The sequence below is a fragment of the Procambarus clarkii genome, chromosome 85 (assembly GCF_040958095.1).
Source record: "Procambarus clarkii isolate CNS0578487 chromosome 85, FALCON_Pclarkii_2.0, whole genome shotgun sequence".
NCBI lineage: Eukaryota > Metazoa > Arthropoda > Malacostraca > Decapoda > Cambaridae > Procambarus > Procambarus clarkii.
Genome location: NC_091234.1, coordinates 16,715,185 through 16,735,129, shown reverse-complemented (window position 1 = coordinate 16,735,129; position 19,945 = coordinate 16,715,185). Strand labels below are relative to the sequence as shown.

The 19,945-nt window shown below is 44.5% G+C and overlaps 1 protein-coding gene across 1 annotated transcript; it reads left to right on the top strand.

Annotated features, from left to right (window-relative positions):
• Positions 1–2,227: 2,227 nt before the first annotated feature.
• On the top strand, positions 2,228–11,847 carry LOC138358707 (uncharacterized). The gene is made up of 2 exons (XM_069316864.1): positions 2,228–2,291; positions 11,396–11,847. The coding sequence occupies exons 1-2, from the start codon at positions 2,228–2,230 to the stop codon at positions 11,845–11,847; spliced, it is 516 nt and encodes a 171-aa protein (XP_069172965.1).
• Positions 11,848–19,945: the final 8,098 nt, after the last annotated feature.

Here is a 19,945-nt window from a genome sequence, read left to right as displayed (position 1 = left end):
ATAAGTTTTCGTGAATCTGGCCCCTGAACCTTATCACACTTCAGGGAATACCAGAGGTAGAGCTATGATCACGACATACAAGTTCCTTCGGGGAAAATAAGGGAAATAAAGTATACATGTCCAGTATGAGGAATGGTAAAACTAGTTGAAATCGATGTAAGTTTGAGACGAACATTAGTAACAAGAATATCACGAATATTCTTAATGTAAGAATGTTTAAGATAATTGAATGTTTAAGATAATACGAAAAGGCGAAACAGGAATCATTGCATCGATCAATCAGGGTTCAAGAGCTAACGCTCGATCTTGCAAGCCCATTTAGGTAAATACAGGCCTGCCAAGCTTTTGTTACAGCTGTAACCTGGAGCCAGATTCAAGAAAGCACTTACGCAAGCACTTATGAACGTGTACATCTTTCCTCAATATTTGACGGCTTTGGTTACATTTATTAAACAGTTTACAAGTATGAAAACTTGCCAATCGACTGTTGTTATTGTTATAAACATCCTCCTGGTGCTTCGGAGCTCATTAACTGTTTAATAATTGCAAACAAAGCCGACAAAGATTGAGAAAAGATGCACAGGTTCGTAAGTGCTTGCGTAAGTGCTTTCTTGAATCTTGCCCCTGGACGATAGCGAGGGTCCTTGTAATACCCGACACACGTACACCGCTCATTAGAAAAAACGGGTTGAAAGACTAAGCAAATTACACTTATCGAATCTCTAAAGAATGGTCTTGGTTGTCGGCGCCTTGAGACGCCCTAAGCTGTGAAGTGCAAGAAGCTGGTGGTCACTAAGACTGTCTCTGAGGTGCTGGTGGTCACTAAGACTGTCTGTGTGGTGCTGGTGGTCACTAAGACTGTCTGTGAGGTGCTGGTGGTCACTAAGACTGTCTGTGAGGTGCTGGTGGTCACTAAGACTGTCTGTGAGGTGCTGGTGGTCACTAAGACTGTCTGTGTGGTGCTGGTGGTCACTAAGACTGTCTGTGAGGTGCTGGTGGTCATTAAGACTGTCTGTGAGGTGCTGGTGGTCACTAAGACTGTCTGTGAGGTGCTGGTGGTCACTAAGACTGTCTCTAAGGTGCTGGTGGTCACTAAGACTGTCTCTGAGGTGCTGGTGGTCACTAAGACTGTCTGTGAGGTGCTGGTGGTCACTAAGACTGTCTCTGAGGTGCTGGTGGTCACTAAGACTGTCTCTGAGGTGCTAGTGGTCACTAAGACTGTCTGTGAGGTGCTGGTGGTCACTAAGACTGTCTGTGAGGTGCTGGTGGTCACTAAGACTGTCTGTGAGGTGCTGGTGGTCACTAAGACTGTCTGTGAGGTGCTGGTGGTCACTAAGACTGTCTGTGAGGTGCTGGTGGTGGTCACTAAGACTGTCTGTGTGGTGCTGGTGGTCACTAAGACTGTCTCTGAGGTGCTGGTAGTCACTAAGACTGTCTGTGTGGTGCTGGAAGTCTCTAAGACTGGTCGTGGATCGCCCGGGGAGATTGAGGGGTCTTAGAGAGAACGGAAGTTCTAGGTCGTAGCCAACCTACCAAGATTCGGGAGGTCGTAGCCAACCTAGCAAGATTTTGGAGGTCGTAACCAACCTAGCAAGATTCGGGAGGTCGTAACCAACCTAGCAAGATTCGGGAGGTCGTAACCAACCTAGCAAGATTGGGAGGTCGTAACCAACCTAGCAAGAAGATTCGGAGGTCGTATCATCTGGCCAGGAACCACCTCAACTCGTCCTCATTGGCTATGGCCATTGACACGGGCCGTGAATCTCTCCTCGTTAAACACGTGAAATATTACCACAAAAAACTTGTTTGATATGAAACGCAAAAAGATGGGGATGATATCTTGAGTTCTGTTTCGGTAGTTACGTGAACTGCAATTTAAGTTGTTAGGAGGCAAGGAAGGGGTGAGGGGGGGGTATCAGGATGAGAATGGAATGGTTGAAGGGGAGACGATGATGATAAAGAATGGAAGGGTGAACCAGGGGTGGAATTACCTACTAAGGAGCGGTAATCTATGGCGGAAATTATCGCTCGAGTCTGGGCGAGGTGTTCTCGTTATCCATTGGAAATAATTATCATTTGATGTGTTAGATTTAATGGTTATGTGTGGAGGAGAGGGTGGCTGTGGGCTCTGTCATCTAGGGTGCTAGGGTGATGCGACTTACTGCTCCTGTTACTGCTCCTGCTGCTGTTACTGCTACTGCTGCTGGTCATCTAGGGTGTTAGGGCGATGGTGCCTGTTGTTCCTGCTGCATTAGATGACCTGGTCAAGGAAATTCTTCTGGATAATTTAGGTGATTCATCAGGGGATGAATAATTCCTACTTTGCATGAATGCACCACAAAATAGGATACTCTTGCGGCCTCAGCACTCAGATTAGCGCTATCAAATGGTGAACAAGTGATCAGATAGGTGAACAAGCGATCAGATAGGTGAACAAGTGATCAGACAGTTGAACAAGTGATCAGACAGGTGAACAAGCGATCAGACAGTTGAACAAGTGATCAGACAGGTGAACAAGCGATCAGACAGTTGAACAAGTGATCAGACAGTTGAACAAGCGATCAGACAGTTGAACAAGTGATCAGACAGTTGAACAAGAGAACAGACAGATGAACAAGAGGCGAGTGACTCAGACTACGAGAGCCCTACACACACACACACACACACACACACACACACACACACACACACACACACACAGGAACCTGTGTAAGGAATCATTCAGAATCTTGTACACCACATATGTAAGACCAATCCTGCAGTATGCGGCCCCAGCATGGAGCCTGTACCTTGTCAAGCACAAGACAAAGCTGGAAAAAGTCCAAAGGTATGCTACTAGACTAGTCCCAGAACTAAGAGGCATGAGTTATGAGGAAAGGCTGCGGGAAATGCACCTTACGACACTGGAAGACAGAAGAGTAAGGGGGACATGATCACAACCTACAAAATCCTCAGGGGAATCGACCGGGTAAACAAGGATGAACTATTCAACACTGGTGGGACGCGAACAAGGGGACACAGGTGGAAGCTGAGTACCCAAAATGAGCCACAGAGACGTTAGAAAGAACTTTTTCAGTGTCAGAGTAGTTAGTAAATGGAATGCATTAGGAAGTGATGTGGTGAAGGCTGACTCCATACACAGTTTCAAATGTAGATATGATAGAGCCCAATAGGCTCAGGAATCTGTACACCAGTTGATTGACGGTTGAGAGGCGGGACCAAAGAGCCAGAGCTCAACCCCCGCAAGCACAATTAGGTGAGTACAATTAGGTGAGTACACACACACACACACACACACACACACACACACACACACAAACAAGACTTGTTTGTCTTGTTTCAGAGACGCGAGACAAACAATCAACAATTACACTCCCTAGCAGGTCCTGCCTCTGAAGCTGTTCCTTCAAACAATCCAATTGTTCCTAATGAGTAGTTGTTGTTGAGGAAATGAGTCCATTCGATTGACAATCGTTCAGGGAATTGGTCGTTGGAGACCATTAGTTAGCGATGAAGAGCAGCGCGTCGAATGTTTGAGAGAGCAAATGTACCTAGTTTAGGACGTGGAAATTACACTTGGAATTATTGTTGGCTAAGTAGAGGTTAAATGGGGGGATATAGAGGTGGTAAATAGGGGGGAGAAAGGTGGGGAAGGATGGGGAAGGGGCAGAAGGGGGGTGACAAGAGGTGGAAGAGGTGTAGATAAAAGGGAGATTGGAGGAAAGATTGTATTATTGTCAGGTGTTGTACAGAGCATGTAAACAGCCACATCAATAATTAATGCAGCCTCCACCACCATGCTACTTCCTGCTTCCCTTTCTCTCTCTCTCTCTCTCTCTCTCTCTCTCTCTCTCTCTCTCTCTCTCTCTCTCTCTCTCTCTCTCTCTCTCTCTCTCTCTCTCTCTCTCTCTCTCTCTCTCTCTGATATATGCTGCAGTTAGGACTCTAGTAGTTGAGATATAAAAGAGTTAGACCTCAATCCCCTGTAGACACAGCCTACACTCCCTAACTTGAAATATATCAGAGGGTTGACACACTCTTACTGGAGTTACAGCCCCGCTCTTGTGCCAGGTAAGTCCACTACGGGCTCACCATAGCCCGTGCTACTTTGCAACTTTTGTTCTAAGTAGCTGAATCTCAAACAAGAAACAACTTTTACAACAGTCTTCACCACAACCTTCCCTACCCGTCCCTGGCGGCCACTGGGGGGCTGCGCCCTCCCGCTAGCATTGTAAACTGTGGCAGACAATGGCGGCCGTATCTCAACACCAGTTTCATCGTAAAGTTGTTACTTGCTGGCCATTGTGGCTCCACCTCCTGGTAACAACATTCCGGCGCGCGCACACACACACAAGCAACAATACCCCCAATTATCACTTCACAACACATGTTTAACGGCTGTTGGCACCTCTACCACTCCTCAACAGTCACACACAGTCACACACACACACACACACACACACACACACACACACACACACACCCACACACACACCCCCACACACACACACCCACCCACCCACACACACACACACACACACACACACACACACACACACACACACACACACACACACACACACACACACACACACACACCTAGCCACAGAGATATTAGAAAGAACTGTTTTTAATTAATTACAATTGATGTTACATACATTCTTAGTGTGTTAAGATAAGCATCTTATTGCTTCGTAATTACAATTATTACTTAACCTATACCTATAATAGGTTAAGTAATAATTGTAATTACGAAGCAATAAGATGCTTATCTTAACATACTAAGAAGGTTAGGTAAGGTCGGTGTTTTCTATGAAGCTTTTCAAGGTAAACTAAAATATTCACAATAAATTAGTATGTCACATTTGCACGTATTTAATAAGTCAATATTGACTATAAGAAAGTGCGAGAACGGGTTGAAGACATGTAAGGGAGTACTCTGACCCGGTACGGGCAGTTAACAAGTGGAATGATCTAAAAGAGGAAGTTGTGGGAGCCGCCTCCATCCAAACTTTGAAGCGCGTTCGACAAAAAAAATTAAAGTCAGAATAGTTAAGATAAAACTCAGCAGGTTCAACAGTCCCCGTGGCGTAGTGGTAAGACACTCGCCCCGGGCTTCGCAAGCAATTTGGCCTGGGTTCGTATCCTGCCAGGGAAGGATTAACTAGGCGCCAATCCTTAACTGTACGTCACTGTTCACCCAGCAGTGAATGGGCACCTGGTTGTTAATCGATTTGGCGGGTCGTGTTCCGGGGAAGACTTAGATTAAGGACCTGCCCGAAACATTATAAGTGCTAGTGGCTTTACAACCATGTAAGAACTCTTGTATATATAAATAAAATAAAACAAAGACTAGTAGGAGATACATAAAGAGCTGAGGACCAGATTCACGAAGCAGTTACGAACCTGTACATCTTTTCTCAATCTTTGGCGGCTTTGTTTACAATTATTAAACAGTTAATGAGCTCCGAAGCACCAGGAGGCTGTTTATAACAATAACAACAGTTGATTGACAAGTTTTCATGCTTGTAAACTGTTTAATAAACGTAACCAAAGCCGTCAAAGATTGAGGAAAGATGTACACGTTCGTAAGTACTTGCGTAACTACTCCGTGAATCTGGCCCCCTAGACCTTAAGCCCCCGTAGACACAGATAGGTAACTACCAACCCTCAAACCCGAACCCATAAAACTCCTGAACCCTAGATACTGCATCCACTGAGCCCTGGAACCTACCCTTGAGCCCTTAAACCTTCAACAGGGTAACCACCCCACCCCTCTAATTGGCACCAAACCAATCACAGATGCTAATAAATGATAATATTAGACTTCCTTTTTTTCCGCTCATCCATTTTATTGCTGGATAATGACGTGGGGTTCGAACCGGGGTCGCTCAAGCAGCAGCAGACGCAATTTTACGTCTTTGAGGAAGACCAGGATACCTACTTACGCTCTCGTTGAAATCACCGCTGGACGACGGCTTGGGATGTGTGGTAGAGTGGTTGACAGTATGTGGTTGACAGCTGACTCTGTGTGTTACCAACGAGGTGATATGGTGTATGTTGGTGACAGTATGGTGTATGTTGGTGACAGTATGGTGTATGTTGGTGACAGTATGGTGTATGCAGGTGACAGTATGGTGTATGTTGGTGACAGTATGGTGTATGTTGGTGACAGTATGGTGTATGCAGGTGACAGTATGGTGTATGTTGGTGACAGTATGGTGTATGCAGGTGACAGTATGGTGTATGCAGGTGACAGTATGGTGTATGTAGGTGACAGTATGGTGTATGTTGGTGACAGTATGGTGTATGCAGGTGACAGTATGGTGTATGCAGGTGACAGTATGGTGTATGTTGGTGACAGTATGGTGTATGTTGGTGACAGTATAGTGTATGTTGGTGACAGTATGGTGTATGCAGGTGACAGTATGGTGTATGTTGGTGACAGTATGGTGTATGTTGGTGACAGTATGGTGTATGTTGGTGACAGTATAGTGTATGTTGGTGACAGTATGGTGTATGTTGGTGACAGTATGGTGTATGTTGGTGACAGTATAGTGTATGTTGGTGACAGTATGGTGTATGCAGGTGACAGTATGGTGTATGCAGGTGACAGTATGGTGTATGTTGGTGACAGTATGGTGTATGTTGGTGACAGTACAGTGTATGTTGGTGACAGTATGGTGTATGCAGGTGACAGTATGGTGTATGTTGGTGACAGTATGGTGTATGTTGGTGACAGTATGGTGTATGCAGGTGACAGTATGGTGTATGTTGGTGACAGTATGGTGTATGCAGGTGACAGTATAGTGTATGTTGGTGACAGTATGGTGTATGCAGGTGACAGTATGGTGTATGCAGGTGACAGTATGGTGTATGTTGGTGACAGTATGGTGCATGCAGGTGACAGTATAGTGTATGTTGGTGACAGTATGGTGTATGTTGGTGACAGTATGGTGTATGCAGGTGACAGTATGGTGTATGTTGGTGACAGTATGGTGTATGCAGGTGACAGTATGGTGTATGTTGGTGACAGTATGGTGTATGTTGGTGACAGTATGGTGTATGCAGGTGACAGTATGGTGTATGTTGGTGACAGTATGGTGTATGCAGGTGACAGTATGGTGTATGTTGGTGACAGTATGGTGTATGCAGGTGACAGTATGGTGTATGTTGGTGACAGTATGGTACAAGATAGTCCTGGGTGACCAAGAAACAAAATGGGTAAACTGTCTTTCATCTAACGTCTCTGTTCACCTAGCACTAAAAAGGTACCTGGGGTGTTACACAGCTGCTTCTGGCATCATCATGGGGATGTGTGAGGATATGTAGAACATACCATACAGAACAAATCCACAAGGGCCGTGACGAGGATTCGAACCTGCGTCCGGGAGCATCCCAGACGTTGCCTTAATCGATTTAATAGCTACCATTGTGGATTTGTTCATTTGATGCATCACGCTATTGTGATTTCTGTGTGTAATACCATACAGGAAAATAGGTCGTCGGCACCGCTCCTGTGCCAGGTAAGTCCACTACGGGCTCACCATAGCCCGTGCTACTTGCTCCGCTCCTGTGCCAGGTAAGTCCACTACGGGCTCACCATAGCCCGTGCTACTTGCTCCGCTCCTGTGCCAGGTAAGTCCACTACGGGCTCACCATAGCCCGTGCTACTTGCCCCGCTCCTGTGCCAGGTAAGTCCACTACGGGCTCACCATAGCCCGTGCTACTTGCCCCGCTCCTGTGCCAGGTAAGTCCACTACGGGCTCACCATAGCCCGTGCTACTTGCCCCGCTCCTGTGCCAGGTAAGTCCACTACGGGCTCACCATAGTCTGTGCTACTTGCCCCGCTCCTGTGTCAGGTAAGTCCACTACGGGCTCACTATAGCCCGTGCTACTTGGAACTTATTCCGAGTAACTGAATCTATAACAACAACAAAAATAAGTCGATAGACAGTACCTTAGACAACCGACGGTTAGAGAGGTGGGGCCCAAGAGCTAACAGCTCGATCCTGCAAGCACTTTGTCAAGCAGGAAATGCCTCTCCTCCACCCACAGGAACTAACAAGCATGAACAACAGGCAATAACTCCTTAAACCTATTCCTCGGAGTTAACAAATTTCACCAAGACTTTAAAGTGGTGATCTCAGTCACATTTAATTAAGTAAAAAATACTATTGTATCATAAAGTAAGATGAGCAAGGAATCACACACTATTAGTGTATAACTTACGAACCTTTTTTTTCTATTGATAAATTCAGAAACAATATTTATTACTTTGCGTCGGCGTCTTGGGATACGAACGGTGGATAATTTTTGTTTTTTTTTTCCTGTATAAAGATTATAGAGTATTAAAGAGGATTTTTGCCCTGACTTATGTAGCACTCAAAATGTTTTCTTGATCTATGAAAATACAGCTGTTTTGTTAATCTATGAAAATACAGCTGTTTTACCTACCCAGCAACTGACCAAGCCCGGCCCGAGGCCAGGCTCGACTTGTGAGAGTTTGGTCCACTAGGCTGTTGCTTGGAGCGGCCCGCAGGCCCACATACCCACCACAGCCCGGTTGGTCCGGCACTCCTTGGAGGAAACTATCTAGTTTCCTCTTGAAGATGTCCACGGTTCCTGAATAGTGATAGCTCATATTGTGCTTGAATCCTGATATAAAGAGCTTCTGAATCAACTCCCCAGAAGATAAGTGTTTAGCTTGATAGCTTCTCCTTATTTCTTTTCATAAGGTTTCATGATTTATATTTACATATATAGATTTGTCTGTCTTCAAGCAGCTACTCTAGACTATGTGAAGGGTACATGCAAGGTACCAGTAGCTTACACTGACAAACATTGGGATGCATTATGAGAATATCCTCAAGAACACGAGAGGTAATAAATTACAAAGCTCCAGTTACCTCCAGAAACCTCACAGAGCATCAGTGTGAGCCCCGTACCTCCAGGTACCTCCAGGAACCTCACAGACCATCATTGTGAGCCCCCGTACCTCCAGGAACCTCACAGACCATCATTGTGAGCCCCCGTACCTCCAGGAACCTCACAGATCATCATTGTGAGCCCCGTACCTCCAGGAACCTCACAGACCATCATTGTCAACCCCTCCCCACCTCCCTACCTCCACCTAAGACCTACTTTTTCTGGAAAAAAATTTCTGTCAACACATTTTTTTTTTAAATTGATAACCGTGCGCTGGGTGTCCGCGAGTCCTCCTAGGTGGAGTTACATTGTATGTTCGTCCAACTGTCTGATAACCATAAGTGTTGACAAATATAATAGGTCCTGGAGTCCGTAGAGGGAGCGAGTGTTTAGAGCGGACTGATGATATCTCAGGGAAGCTGGGACAGGCGGAAAGATTACTGGGGGAGTTTACACCTGGCGGCCCCAACAGTGCTGGATGTGGTTCTCCGTGCTAGTTTAATCATCGTATGTTTGATTCCTGAGAGATTACATCAGCGGGATCAAGTGACAGTGTTGTGCGTATGAGTGAGTCGCTTCCACTACACATAAGGGGCATAACTGGCCGACCCCTCACAGTGTTCAAGAGAGAACTGGATAAGAACCTCGAAAGGATACCTGATCAACCAGGCTGTGACTCATACGTCAGGCTGCGAGCAGCCGCGTCTAACAGCCTGGTTGATCAGTCCAGCAACCAGGAGACCTGGTCGACGACCAGGCCGCGGGGACACTAAGCCCCGGAAGCACCTCAAGGTAACCTCAAGGAGTCGTCCAGATTGGACGGGTGACACCTTCCAGCTGTTCAGAACTCAAGTGTGCTCCCTAGAACCTGTCCATGCTTTTGGACGGGTTCCAATGTTCCAGGTGTACAGGACTGTACAGGACTGAAGGGTGTATCATCACCATCAACACCACTGTCTCCCCTCGCCTCTAAAAATCCACCGTGATTGGGGCGGTCTGGCCAGATGGGCCGATACGAGAGCATTTTGGTTATACGGCGCGTTTGGAATGATTGAATAAACCGAACAACACACAATCGACTTGAGAATGGTCCAGGACGGACCGAACAGTCGTCGTCCCTTCACCTTCTAGTGTGTGGTCTGGTCAACATATTTCAGCCACGTTATTGTGACTCCTCGTCTGCAAACTGTTGATAGACACCCACGTCTTATATTCTCGACCTCACCCTTCCTATCTCCGGATCTCCCCCGTCCGGTAGAATTACTGAATGTTCTTATGTAGATGGACGCCACAGATCTGAGACACCTTGACTGTTGATGTGTCGGGCGGAGCAGCGGGATTATATCCATATTTTGGTACAGATGTTCGGGGCTTGCATCTTGGCCTATCCTGCCATCTCTTGACAATGTTGGGCGGAGTGTAGAATGGTGTCACGCTGGTGCATGTCCTGGTTACTGGTTCACGCCTTTATCATGTTCTCCTTCGAACGCATCATGGGAGGAACGTGTGATATTAAAATGAAAAAAATCATGTCAATGTAAAATGCATTGAATTAAAATTACTTAAAATTAAACAAAAAATGACATAATATACAAAATGAAGGACAGAGATAAACAAGGAAATTACAAAAAAACTCGACAACAATTATTATAACAACGACAATTATTGGGTAAACAAGAGTACTCTGAGCCGCTCAACACATACATTCACCTGGGCACTAGGAGACTCGAATCCTGAACCCCATGTGTGTGAGGACCACCTCTATCGACCGAGGCTCTATTCGGCCTCACACACGCTGAAGGGGTCAGCAATTCGAGTCTCCCACAACCCAGGTGAATATAATATTTACTTCCAAGGAAGTGTGGGTGACATTTATATGCGGGTCAACTCACGTCTCCTTCTAGCGGTTAAGACACTTTCGAAGACGTTAAGTTCTAGTCGTGAAGAACAGGAGAACAACAGAACAGAACAGTCAAATCGCTGTTAGTAAACAGGCAGCCGTTATCCTCGCTGTGATCTCCAATAACAGAGGATACCCAATGCCTAAAACGCAGACCAGTAGGCTAAGAAATACGCTGTTCAAAGTTTCGTGAGGTATTTCCCACGTCTTGAACATTACAGTTTGAACATTTAAACCGGCACACTCATCAAGCCTCAACTTATCTACTCGAATAAGCTCGGAGGGACAGAGTAACGACAAACAAAATTACTTTAACGTACACAAATTAGTTCAGCTTCTCTGTCTTCATTCATTGTTGCAGAACGAAGCTAGATTGCATAATTATATGCACATGATACTGAAGCAAGTGAAGTAGAGGAAGAAAGAAGAAGAATGAATGACAAGATGAAGAACACTAATTATAGAATAGATTGCAAATAATTCCAATAACTAATGATGATAATACAAATTACAAGAGCAACAAGGAGAAGTAAACAAGAAGACTAAAGAAAGCGTGCACAAACAAAGCTCTCAACACAAACAAAGCTCTCAGCACAAACAAAGCTCTCAACACAAACAAAGCTCTCAACACAAACAAAGCTCTCAACACAAACAAAGCTCTCAACACAAACAAAGCTCTCAACACAAACAAAGCTCTCAACACAAACAAAGCTCTCAGCACAAACAAAGCTCTCAACACAAACAAAGCTCTCAACACAAACAAAGCTCTCAACACAAACAAAGCTCTCAACACAAACAAAGCTCTCAGCACAAACAAAGCTCTCAACACAAACAAAGCTCTCAACACAAACAAAGCTCTCAACACAAACAAAGCTCTCAACACAAACAAAGCTCTCAGCACAAACAAAGCTCTCAGCACAAACAAAGCTCTCAACACAAACAAAGGTAATATGATCAACACACAGGAATTATCACAAGGCAAAACAATCACCTACACCCCACTGAGCTTCAAGATTTAAGTAATCTTCTCCCAGTGGGACTTTCTCGTCTCTCTTGACGCGTCAGTCGCTTTTATATATATATATATATATATATATATATATATATATATATATATATATATATATATATATATATATATATATATATATAACTGAAAACTCACACCCCAGAAGTGACTCGAACCCATACTCCCACAACTGGTATGTACAGGGACGCCTTAATCCGCTTGACCATCACGACCGGACATAAGGAAGTGATAGCCGAGTTGTGATGGTCAAGCGGATTAAGGCGTCCCTGTACATACCAGTTGTGGGAGTATGGGTTCGAGTCACTTCTGGGGTGTGAGTTTTCAGTTGTATATAGTCCTGGGGACCATTCAGGCTTGTTTGCATTTGTGTTCCTCACGTGTGCCCCAAAGAATGAGGTGATTTGATAAAATGCTATGCCCAAGATTACCATCCGAGTGCCGGCGGGGAAGTGGTTCATATAGCCTCGGCTATCACTTCCTTATGTCCGGTCGTGATGGTCAAGCGGATTAAGGCGTCCCTGTACATACCAGTTGTGGGAGTATGGGTTCGAGTCACTTCTGGGGTGTGAGTTTTCAGTTGTATATAGTCCTGGGGACCATTCAGGCTTGTTTGCATTTGTGTTCCTCACGTGTGCCCCAAAGAATGAGGTGATTTGATAAAATGCTATGCCCAAGATTACCATCCGAGTGCCGGCGGGGAAGTGGTTCATATAGCCTCGGCTATCACTTCCTTATGTCCGGTCGTGATGGTCAAGCGGATTAAGGCGTCCCTGTACATACCAGTTGTGGGAGTATGGGTTCGAGTCACTTCTGGGGTGTGAGTTTTCAGTTGTATATAGTCCTGGGGACCATTCAGGCTTGTTTGCATTTGTGTTCCTCACGTGTGCCCCAAAGAATGAGGTGATTTGATAAAATGCTATGCCCAAGATTACCATCCGAGTGCCGGCGGGGAAGTGGTTCATATAGCCTCGGCTATCACTTCCTTATGTCCGGTCGTGATGGTCAAGCGGATTAAGGCGTCCCTGTACATACCAGTTGTGGGAGTATGGGTTCGAGTCACTTCTGGGGTGTGAGTTTTCAGTTGTATATAGTCCTGGGGACCATTCAGGCTTGTTTGCATTTGTGTTCCTCACGTGTGCCCCAAAGAATGAGGTGATTTGATAAAATGCTATGCCCAAGATTACCATCCGAGTGCCGGCGGGGAAGTGGTTCATATAGCCTCGGCTATCACTTCCTTATGTCCGGTCGTGATGGTCAAGCGGATTAAGGCGTCCCTGTACATACCAGTTGTGGGAGTATGGGTTCGAGTCACTTCTGGGGTGTGAGTTTTCAGTTGTATATAGTCCTGGGGACCATTCAGGCTTGTTTGCATATATATATATATATATATATATATATATATATATATATATATATATATATATATATATATATTTATATTGTACAATGGATCAGTAGCCTGAACTGGCAACCTGTTTTGGTTGCTAGACAAGTTGTATTATATATTATACATATTGTATTATATATTATATATTTTGTATTATATATTATATATATTATTTATGTATTATATATTATCTATTGTATTATATATTTTCTGACCGAAACGCTGCGCATACTAGTGGCTTTAGAAGATTGTAATTACTATACTATGTATCCTCATAATCCCAATGTACCTTCTTGTATATATATAAATAAAAAAATATAATTCAAGCGAAATAATTTCATAATTTTGTCTAATTAATATGGAGTTTGAACACGCAGAACCCTCCAGATGGTGAACACTAACATAATTAAAAAAGTTTTTACCAAAATGTTGTACAATACAAAGAACAATACCAATTGGGTACCTGAAGATGTACCAATAAACAATGTAAACAAATGTAAACAATGTATATACACAGACGCTGTGTACATACATTGTACACAGGAATGCATTAAGTAGTGTTGTGGTGGAGGCTGACTCCATACACAGTTTCAAATGTAATTATGATAGAGCCCAATAGGCTCAGGAATCTGTACACCAGTTGATTGACAGTTGAGAGGTGGGACCAAAGAGCCAGAGCTCAACCCCCGCAAACACAACTAGGTGAGTACGTACATCACGGACCCTTACAGGAGAACATGTGTCCCGCAGGCCATGGCTCTTTTGAAGACAAACTTGGAATTTAATATAGGTATCGACTTGAGATTAGTCCAGGACGGACCGAAACGTCGTCGTCCCTTCACCTTCTAGTGTGTAGTCTGGTCAACATTCGTGGGATAATAATTCAGTACTGGATGGAGTCGGAACAAAGCAGGTATTTAAGGTATTAGGACAATATAACTAATTAGAGCAGTCTCAATCAAATTTAATCGTTAATGGAAATGCAGAAAGATTACTTGCTTTTTGACAATCGACTTGAGAATGGTCCAGGACGGACCGAAACGTCGTCGTCCCTTCACCTTCTAGTATGTGGTCTGGTCAACATTCTTCAGCCACGTTATTGTGACTCATCGCCTGCATATGGAATGTTTATACTCCATAGAGATACGCCCGTACGCTATCATTTCCAGGGGGACAATGTGAGGTTCCAGGAGGGCGTAACTGGAAGTAGAATTATTGAACCGACTGCAGCTGCCAAACCCGCACAGCCTTTTTTTCTCCCAGCCATTTATATATAAAAAATATATATGTGGTTATATAAGCGATACTTCACACAGAGGGGGAACTGGAAAAGGAGAATGAAAGGAGAAGAAGGAAGTGATAAAGGAGCAGGTATAGGAGGGAGGGAGGGAGGAAGGAGGAGTTAGCTACTTTGTCACTATCTTCCACAGTTCCACTACTGTCACCGTGACCGTCATGGTCCCCTGTCACCTTCACTCCCCGTCTCACAGTCAGACAGAACCACAACAAACCCGTCAACTCTGAACGCCGGAATGACTCGAACTGAAACAAAGTGAATATCCCCCCAAAATATACATAAGTACACTAGGTAAAATACACACAACCTCAGTAATATACACATTAATACTCTTCATCATACACACGGACATACAACACGAGGATGAGAGCCACTGTCCTGTGAAATACTTGGGAAGGCATTGTTGGGGAGAGTGAAATATGTGCCCGGAGCGGCGAGGCAGCCGTGTACAGGCCTGGGTACGGGGACAAATTATCAAATAACCCCACAATGAATGTCCCCCATTTCTTGGGCCCCGCTGTGTACGAAACCCATGCCCCCCCCCCATTCCATAACCCTCCCCTCCCTCTTCCCAGCCGTCCTTCTCTCTCTCTCTCTCTCTCCCTCCATTCTTCTTTTTCTCATACACTAAAGCACACTTCTTTTAAATGCTCTGAACGAGCTGGAAGATTGAGAGCAGCCTGGATTAGTTTAGTTTGTTTATTATGCACCTCATACCCATCCTGTGGGCGGGTAGGAGGCCTGGTCGAGGACCGGGCCGCGGGGACGTTGAGCCCAGAAATCATCGAAATCATCGGAAGGTAGGTACTGTATTCCATACCTATCATGTGGGTGGTAGTGGACCTGCTGATTGTATTAGATGATGATAGATGGAACTATCATCATCACACCTGGATGATGATAGATGGAACTGCGAATGTAGATTTCACATTGCCTCAGATCAACAAGGTTGTGTTAAAGTCATTGGGGTATTATTGCTCTCAAACTACCTATAGGCAATCCAAGATTATAATCAACTCCTTTGAAGACAGATTGTTCGGCTAACTTATCACTTATAACATGAGTTCATGAGGCCAACATGAGATGGAATCCACATGAAAGAGACTCTGTTACCATTAATAATTTTGTTGTATCTGTGTCTCATTGCTTCAGACACGAGCACTTTACAATTGTGTCTTAATGAGTTGAGTGCAATTAAGGATGATAAAGAATCATCAACAATTAATGTGTCGAGTTTAGAGACGTTCACATTTGAGCACGTGTCTCCAACCTTGACACATCTAGTGTATCCTGGGTTATGTATCCTCGCCCATTCACATCGAACCCGCGGCTTATTATATATATATATATATATATATATATATATATATATATATATATATATATATATATATATATATATATATATATATATATATATATATATACACACACACGTTATTAAATATGACCGAAAAAGTAAGATTAATAATTCTAACACGAATTTTCGCAATATTTCTTATGTTTCTTTTCACTGTCGATGGTAATTGAAAAATTAATTCTCCAAAATTCATTTTTATTTCTAGTCTGACGCGACACTTGAACGCGTTTCGTAATAACTTATTACATTTTCAAAGACTTTAGTTTACACACACACAACTATAACCTGCAAACACTAAACAGAGTTCTACTATACTAGGCCATTATATATATATATATATATATATATATATATATATATATATATATATATATATATATATATATATATATATATTTATATATATATATATATATATATATATATATATATATATATATATATATATATATATATATATATATATATATATATACACATGAGGACCCACGGCTTTTCAAAGGCTTCCCAATAAATGTAATAAGAATGACCAATATCTTGGCTGATGAAGCAGCCCCCAAGTACGCCAGAACAGAGGCCACTGGGACCCATTAAGGCCCACTGGGACCCACTAGGGCCCACTGGGACCCACTAGGGCCCACTGGGACCCACTAGGGCCCACTGGGACCCACTAGGGCCCACTGGGACCCACTAGGGCCCACTAGGGCCCACAGGGACCCCTAGTGGGCCCCGGAAGCACCACAGAGCAAGACTGTCCTCCCAAACCACAGCCCCACGGACCAAACGAGACGTTTCCAGTTGACAAAGACGTAGTCTCTAATCAGCCTATTCAGAAGCCTAAAAAGGGCACGAAATATTTTTTCCCCCTGAGAAGAGTCCTCGTGTCAAACAATAAAAATCTAAGACCTTCCCCGGACGCCATCGGGAAACAGGCTTGTGGTCAGTGGAGGATTGAAGGGGAACCATACCCATAGGAAGAAGGATACGAAAGGAGACCAGATGATTCTCCCTATTGTGCCAAGTCACCCATCTTCCTCGGTCTCAAGCCCAGGAAGAACAGGGGCAAGTCTTGTGGATTGGAGAGGGGGGGAGGGGGTACAAAGGGGCATAAGGGTGAAGGGGGGGATGACCAGAAGGCTATTATATATTACCAGGGGAAGGAGACAAGGGGTAATGACCAGAGACATGAAGCCCCACCTACCATAGGTTTCCGGAGGACCCCGTGCCTCTAAGCCCCTTCTTTATCCCCGTCTTTCACGTACGTGAGACTACCCCGCCCTTCACGTACGTGAGACTACCCCCCGCCCTTCACGTACGTGAGACTACCCCCGCCCTTCACGTACGTGAGACTACCCCCGCCCTTCACGTACGTGAGACTACCCCCCGCCCTTCACGTACGTGAGACTACCCCCGCCCTTCACGTACGTGAGACTACTCCCCGCCCTTCACGTACGTGAGACTACCCCCGCCCTTCACGTACGTGAGACTACCCCCCGCCCTTCACGTACGTGAGACTACCCCCCGCCCTTCACGTACGTGAGACTACCCCCGCCCTTGACGTACGTGAGACAACCCCCACGTTGTATATAATTTCCCTTCCCTCACCAGAACGGACCAGGCTAACCATAGCCCGTGCTACTTGCCCCGCTCCTGTGCCAGGTAAGTCCACTACGGGCTCACCATAGCCCGTGCTACTTGCCCCGCTCCTGTGCCAGGTAAGTCCACTACGGGCTAACCATAGCCCGTGCTACTTGCCCCGTTCCTGTGCCAGGTAAGTCCACTACGGGCTCACCATAGCCCGTGCTACTTGGAACTTATGTTCCAAGTAGCTGAATCTAAAACAACAACAACAATCCAGAACAGAACCTACAACAGATGTCTAACTCCCTGGTACCTAATTACAACTTTAGTTAACAGCTACAACAGGTGAAAGGTAACGTGCCTAAACGGTCTTTCTCCCGCGCGGGGTGTGATGCCCAGGACGAAGACCACTACGCTACTGCTGCCCCAGGCCCCCCAGTAAAGCCACATTACCGTCGCAAAATGGTGGCATTAATTCTCGGAAACTTACAGGTTTATTATAATTCTTATTACTTTTAATTAAACTTTATTATGACTAGTTTTAATTATGAATGTATTTTGTACAGAGGAGGTGGGTGTACAGGACCGGTTTGGGCTGAGGCCAAGTCTTCTGTATTTGTTTAAGGTGGAAAATTCTACTCTGTTTTTGTTGCAAAGATCAACAAGGACAACAAAAAGAAGTAGAAGGACAGGAAATAAATAAAATATATTAATACAGCAATGATAATAATATAGGAAGAAAACCACTCTTATGTACTTATGCATTTTATGTAAAGATTAAGGAAACTAAGCTACTCTATACCTTTGAGATGTATTTCTTTCTTGTCTCCATAAACATACTTGTACTTGAACCAAGTCTTCCCTACTATGCTGAGTGCATCATCACAGTCCGAGTGTGTGGTGTCCAGCAGACTTAAGTCTAAACAACGGAAAGTTTGATGATATTCTGGAGAAAAATATATATATATATATATATATATATATATATATATATATATATATATATATATATATATATATATATATATATATATATATATAAGAATTTTGCACCGAGATTGTAAGATTTTGTTAGAATTGTCTGAATGTCTGTTGCAACTTATGGCTTATGAACTTAGCCATAAAAGTATTTGTGTGTACATCTGGACATCTGCTATCATACTGTATGTGTACAGGAAGAAATGTGTATGTTTACACATATTGTTGTTGTTATATATTCAGCTACCAAGTAGCACGGGCTATGGTGAGCCCCGCGTGTTTACACATGTAGCAAGCACATTTTATGTGCTTGCTACACTGCGTTCAACATTCTCTCCTCTAAAATGTCACCGTGGTCGACACTGTTAGTGTTCCAACACTGGCACCAGCAAGCATGAGAAATATTGCCGGAACAACCGTGGACATCTTCAAGAGGAAACTAGATTGTTTCCTCCAAGGAGTGCCGGACCAACCTGGCTGTGGTGGGTATGTGGGCCTGTGGGCCGCTCCAAGCAACAGCCTGTTGGACCAAACTCTCACAAGTCAGTTGAGAGTAGAACTGACTTGTGACTTGTTCTACTCCCCAACTACAAGTTGGGGAGTAGAACAACTCCCAGAACCCCTTCAACCAGGTATCTTCCTCCCCGACATACCCCTACCAGCACTCTTCTTCACTCGAGTGAACGCTCGAGGTACAATGCCTCAATGGCAACTCCCCATAAGACTTGTGAGCGCACTCTCCTCTCATTTGCTGAACTTCCATTGCCTCTCAATGCGTTTTGTTTGATCTATTCCTTCCTCTCTCCTTCTCCATCCTCCCTTTCTCTCTCATTATCACCCTCCCTTCCTCTCTCATCCTCTCTACCATCTTATCTTGAGGTTATCTTGAGATGATTTCGGGGCTTTAGTGTCCCCGCGGCCCGGTCCTCGACCAGGCCTCCACCCCCAGGAAGCAGCCCGTGACAGCTGACTAACACCCAGGTACCTATTTTACTGCTAGGGAACAGGGGCATAGGGTGAAAGAAACTCTTCCCATTGTTTCTTGCCGGCGCCTAGGATCGAACCCAGGACCACAGGCTCACAAGTCCAGTGTGCTGTCCGCTCGGCCGACCGGCTCCCAACATCCAACAAGCCAGCTAACCAGCCATTGTCCGCCCTACAGTAACATTATTAATTAATTATAACATTGTTAACACCCATCGGTGTTAACATGTTATAAATGGACCACACTTACACTATCGTTGGTAAAATTTAACCATTTGTTCTGTGGGTTGGGTGGAAGAGGAGGGAAAGGTAATGGGGAGGGTGATGGGGTTTGGGGGTGGCCAGTGGCCAGGAACCCTAAATTGGCCCCCCTGATCTTAGGGACATAAGGGAAATAGTCCTGTCAGTGGCCAGATTCACGAAGCAGTTACGCAAGCACTTACGAACCTGTACATCTTTTCTCAATCTTTAGGCGGCTTTGTTTACAATTATTAAACAGT

Bases quoted from the DNA above. Each gene is read 5' to 3' on its own strand.
- LOC138358707 (XM_069316864.1), top strand. From the start codon at position 2,228: ATGGTGCCTGTTGTTCCTGCTGCATTAGATGACCTGGTCAAGGAAATT. The intron at 2,292-11,395 runs GTGATTCATCAG...GCACAAACAAAG, and splicing joins AATTCTTCTGGATAATTTAG to CTCTCAACACAAACAAAGCT.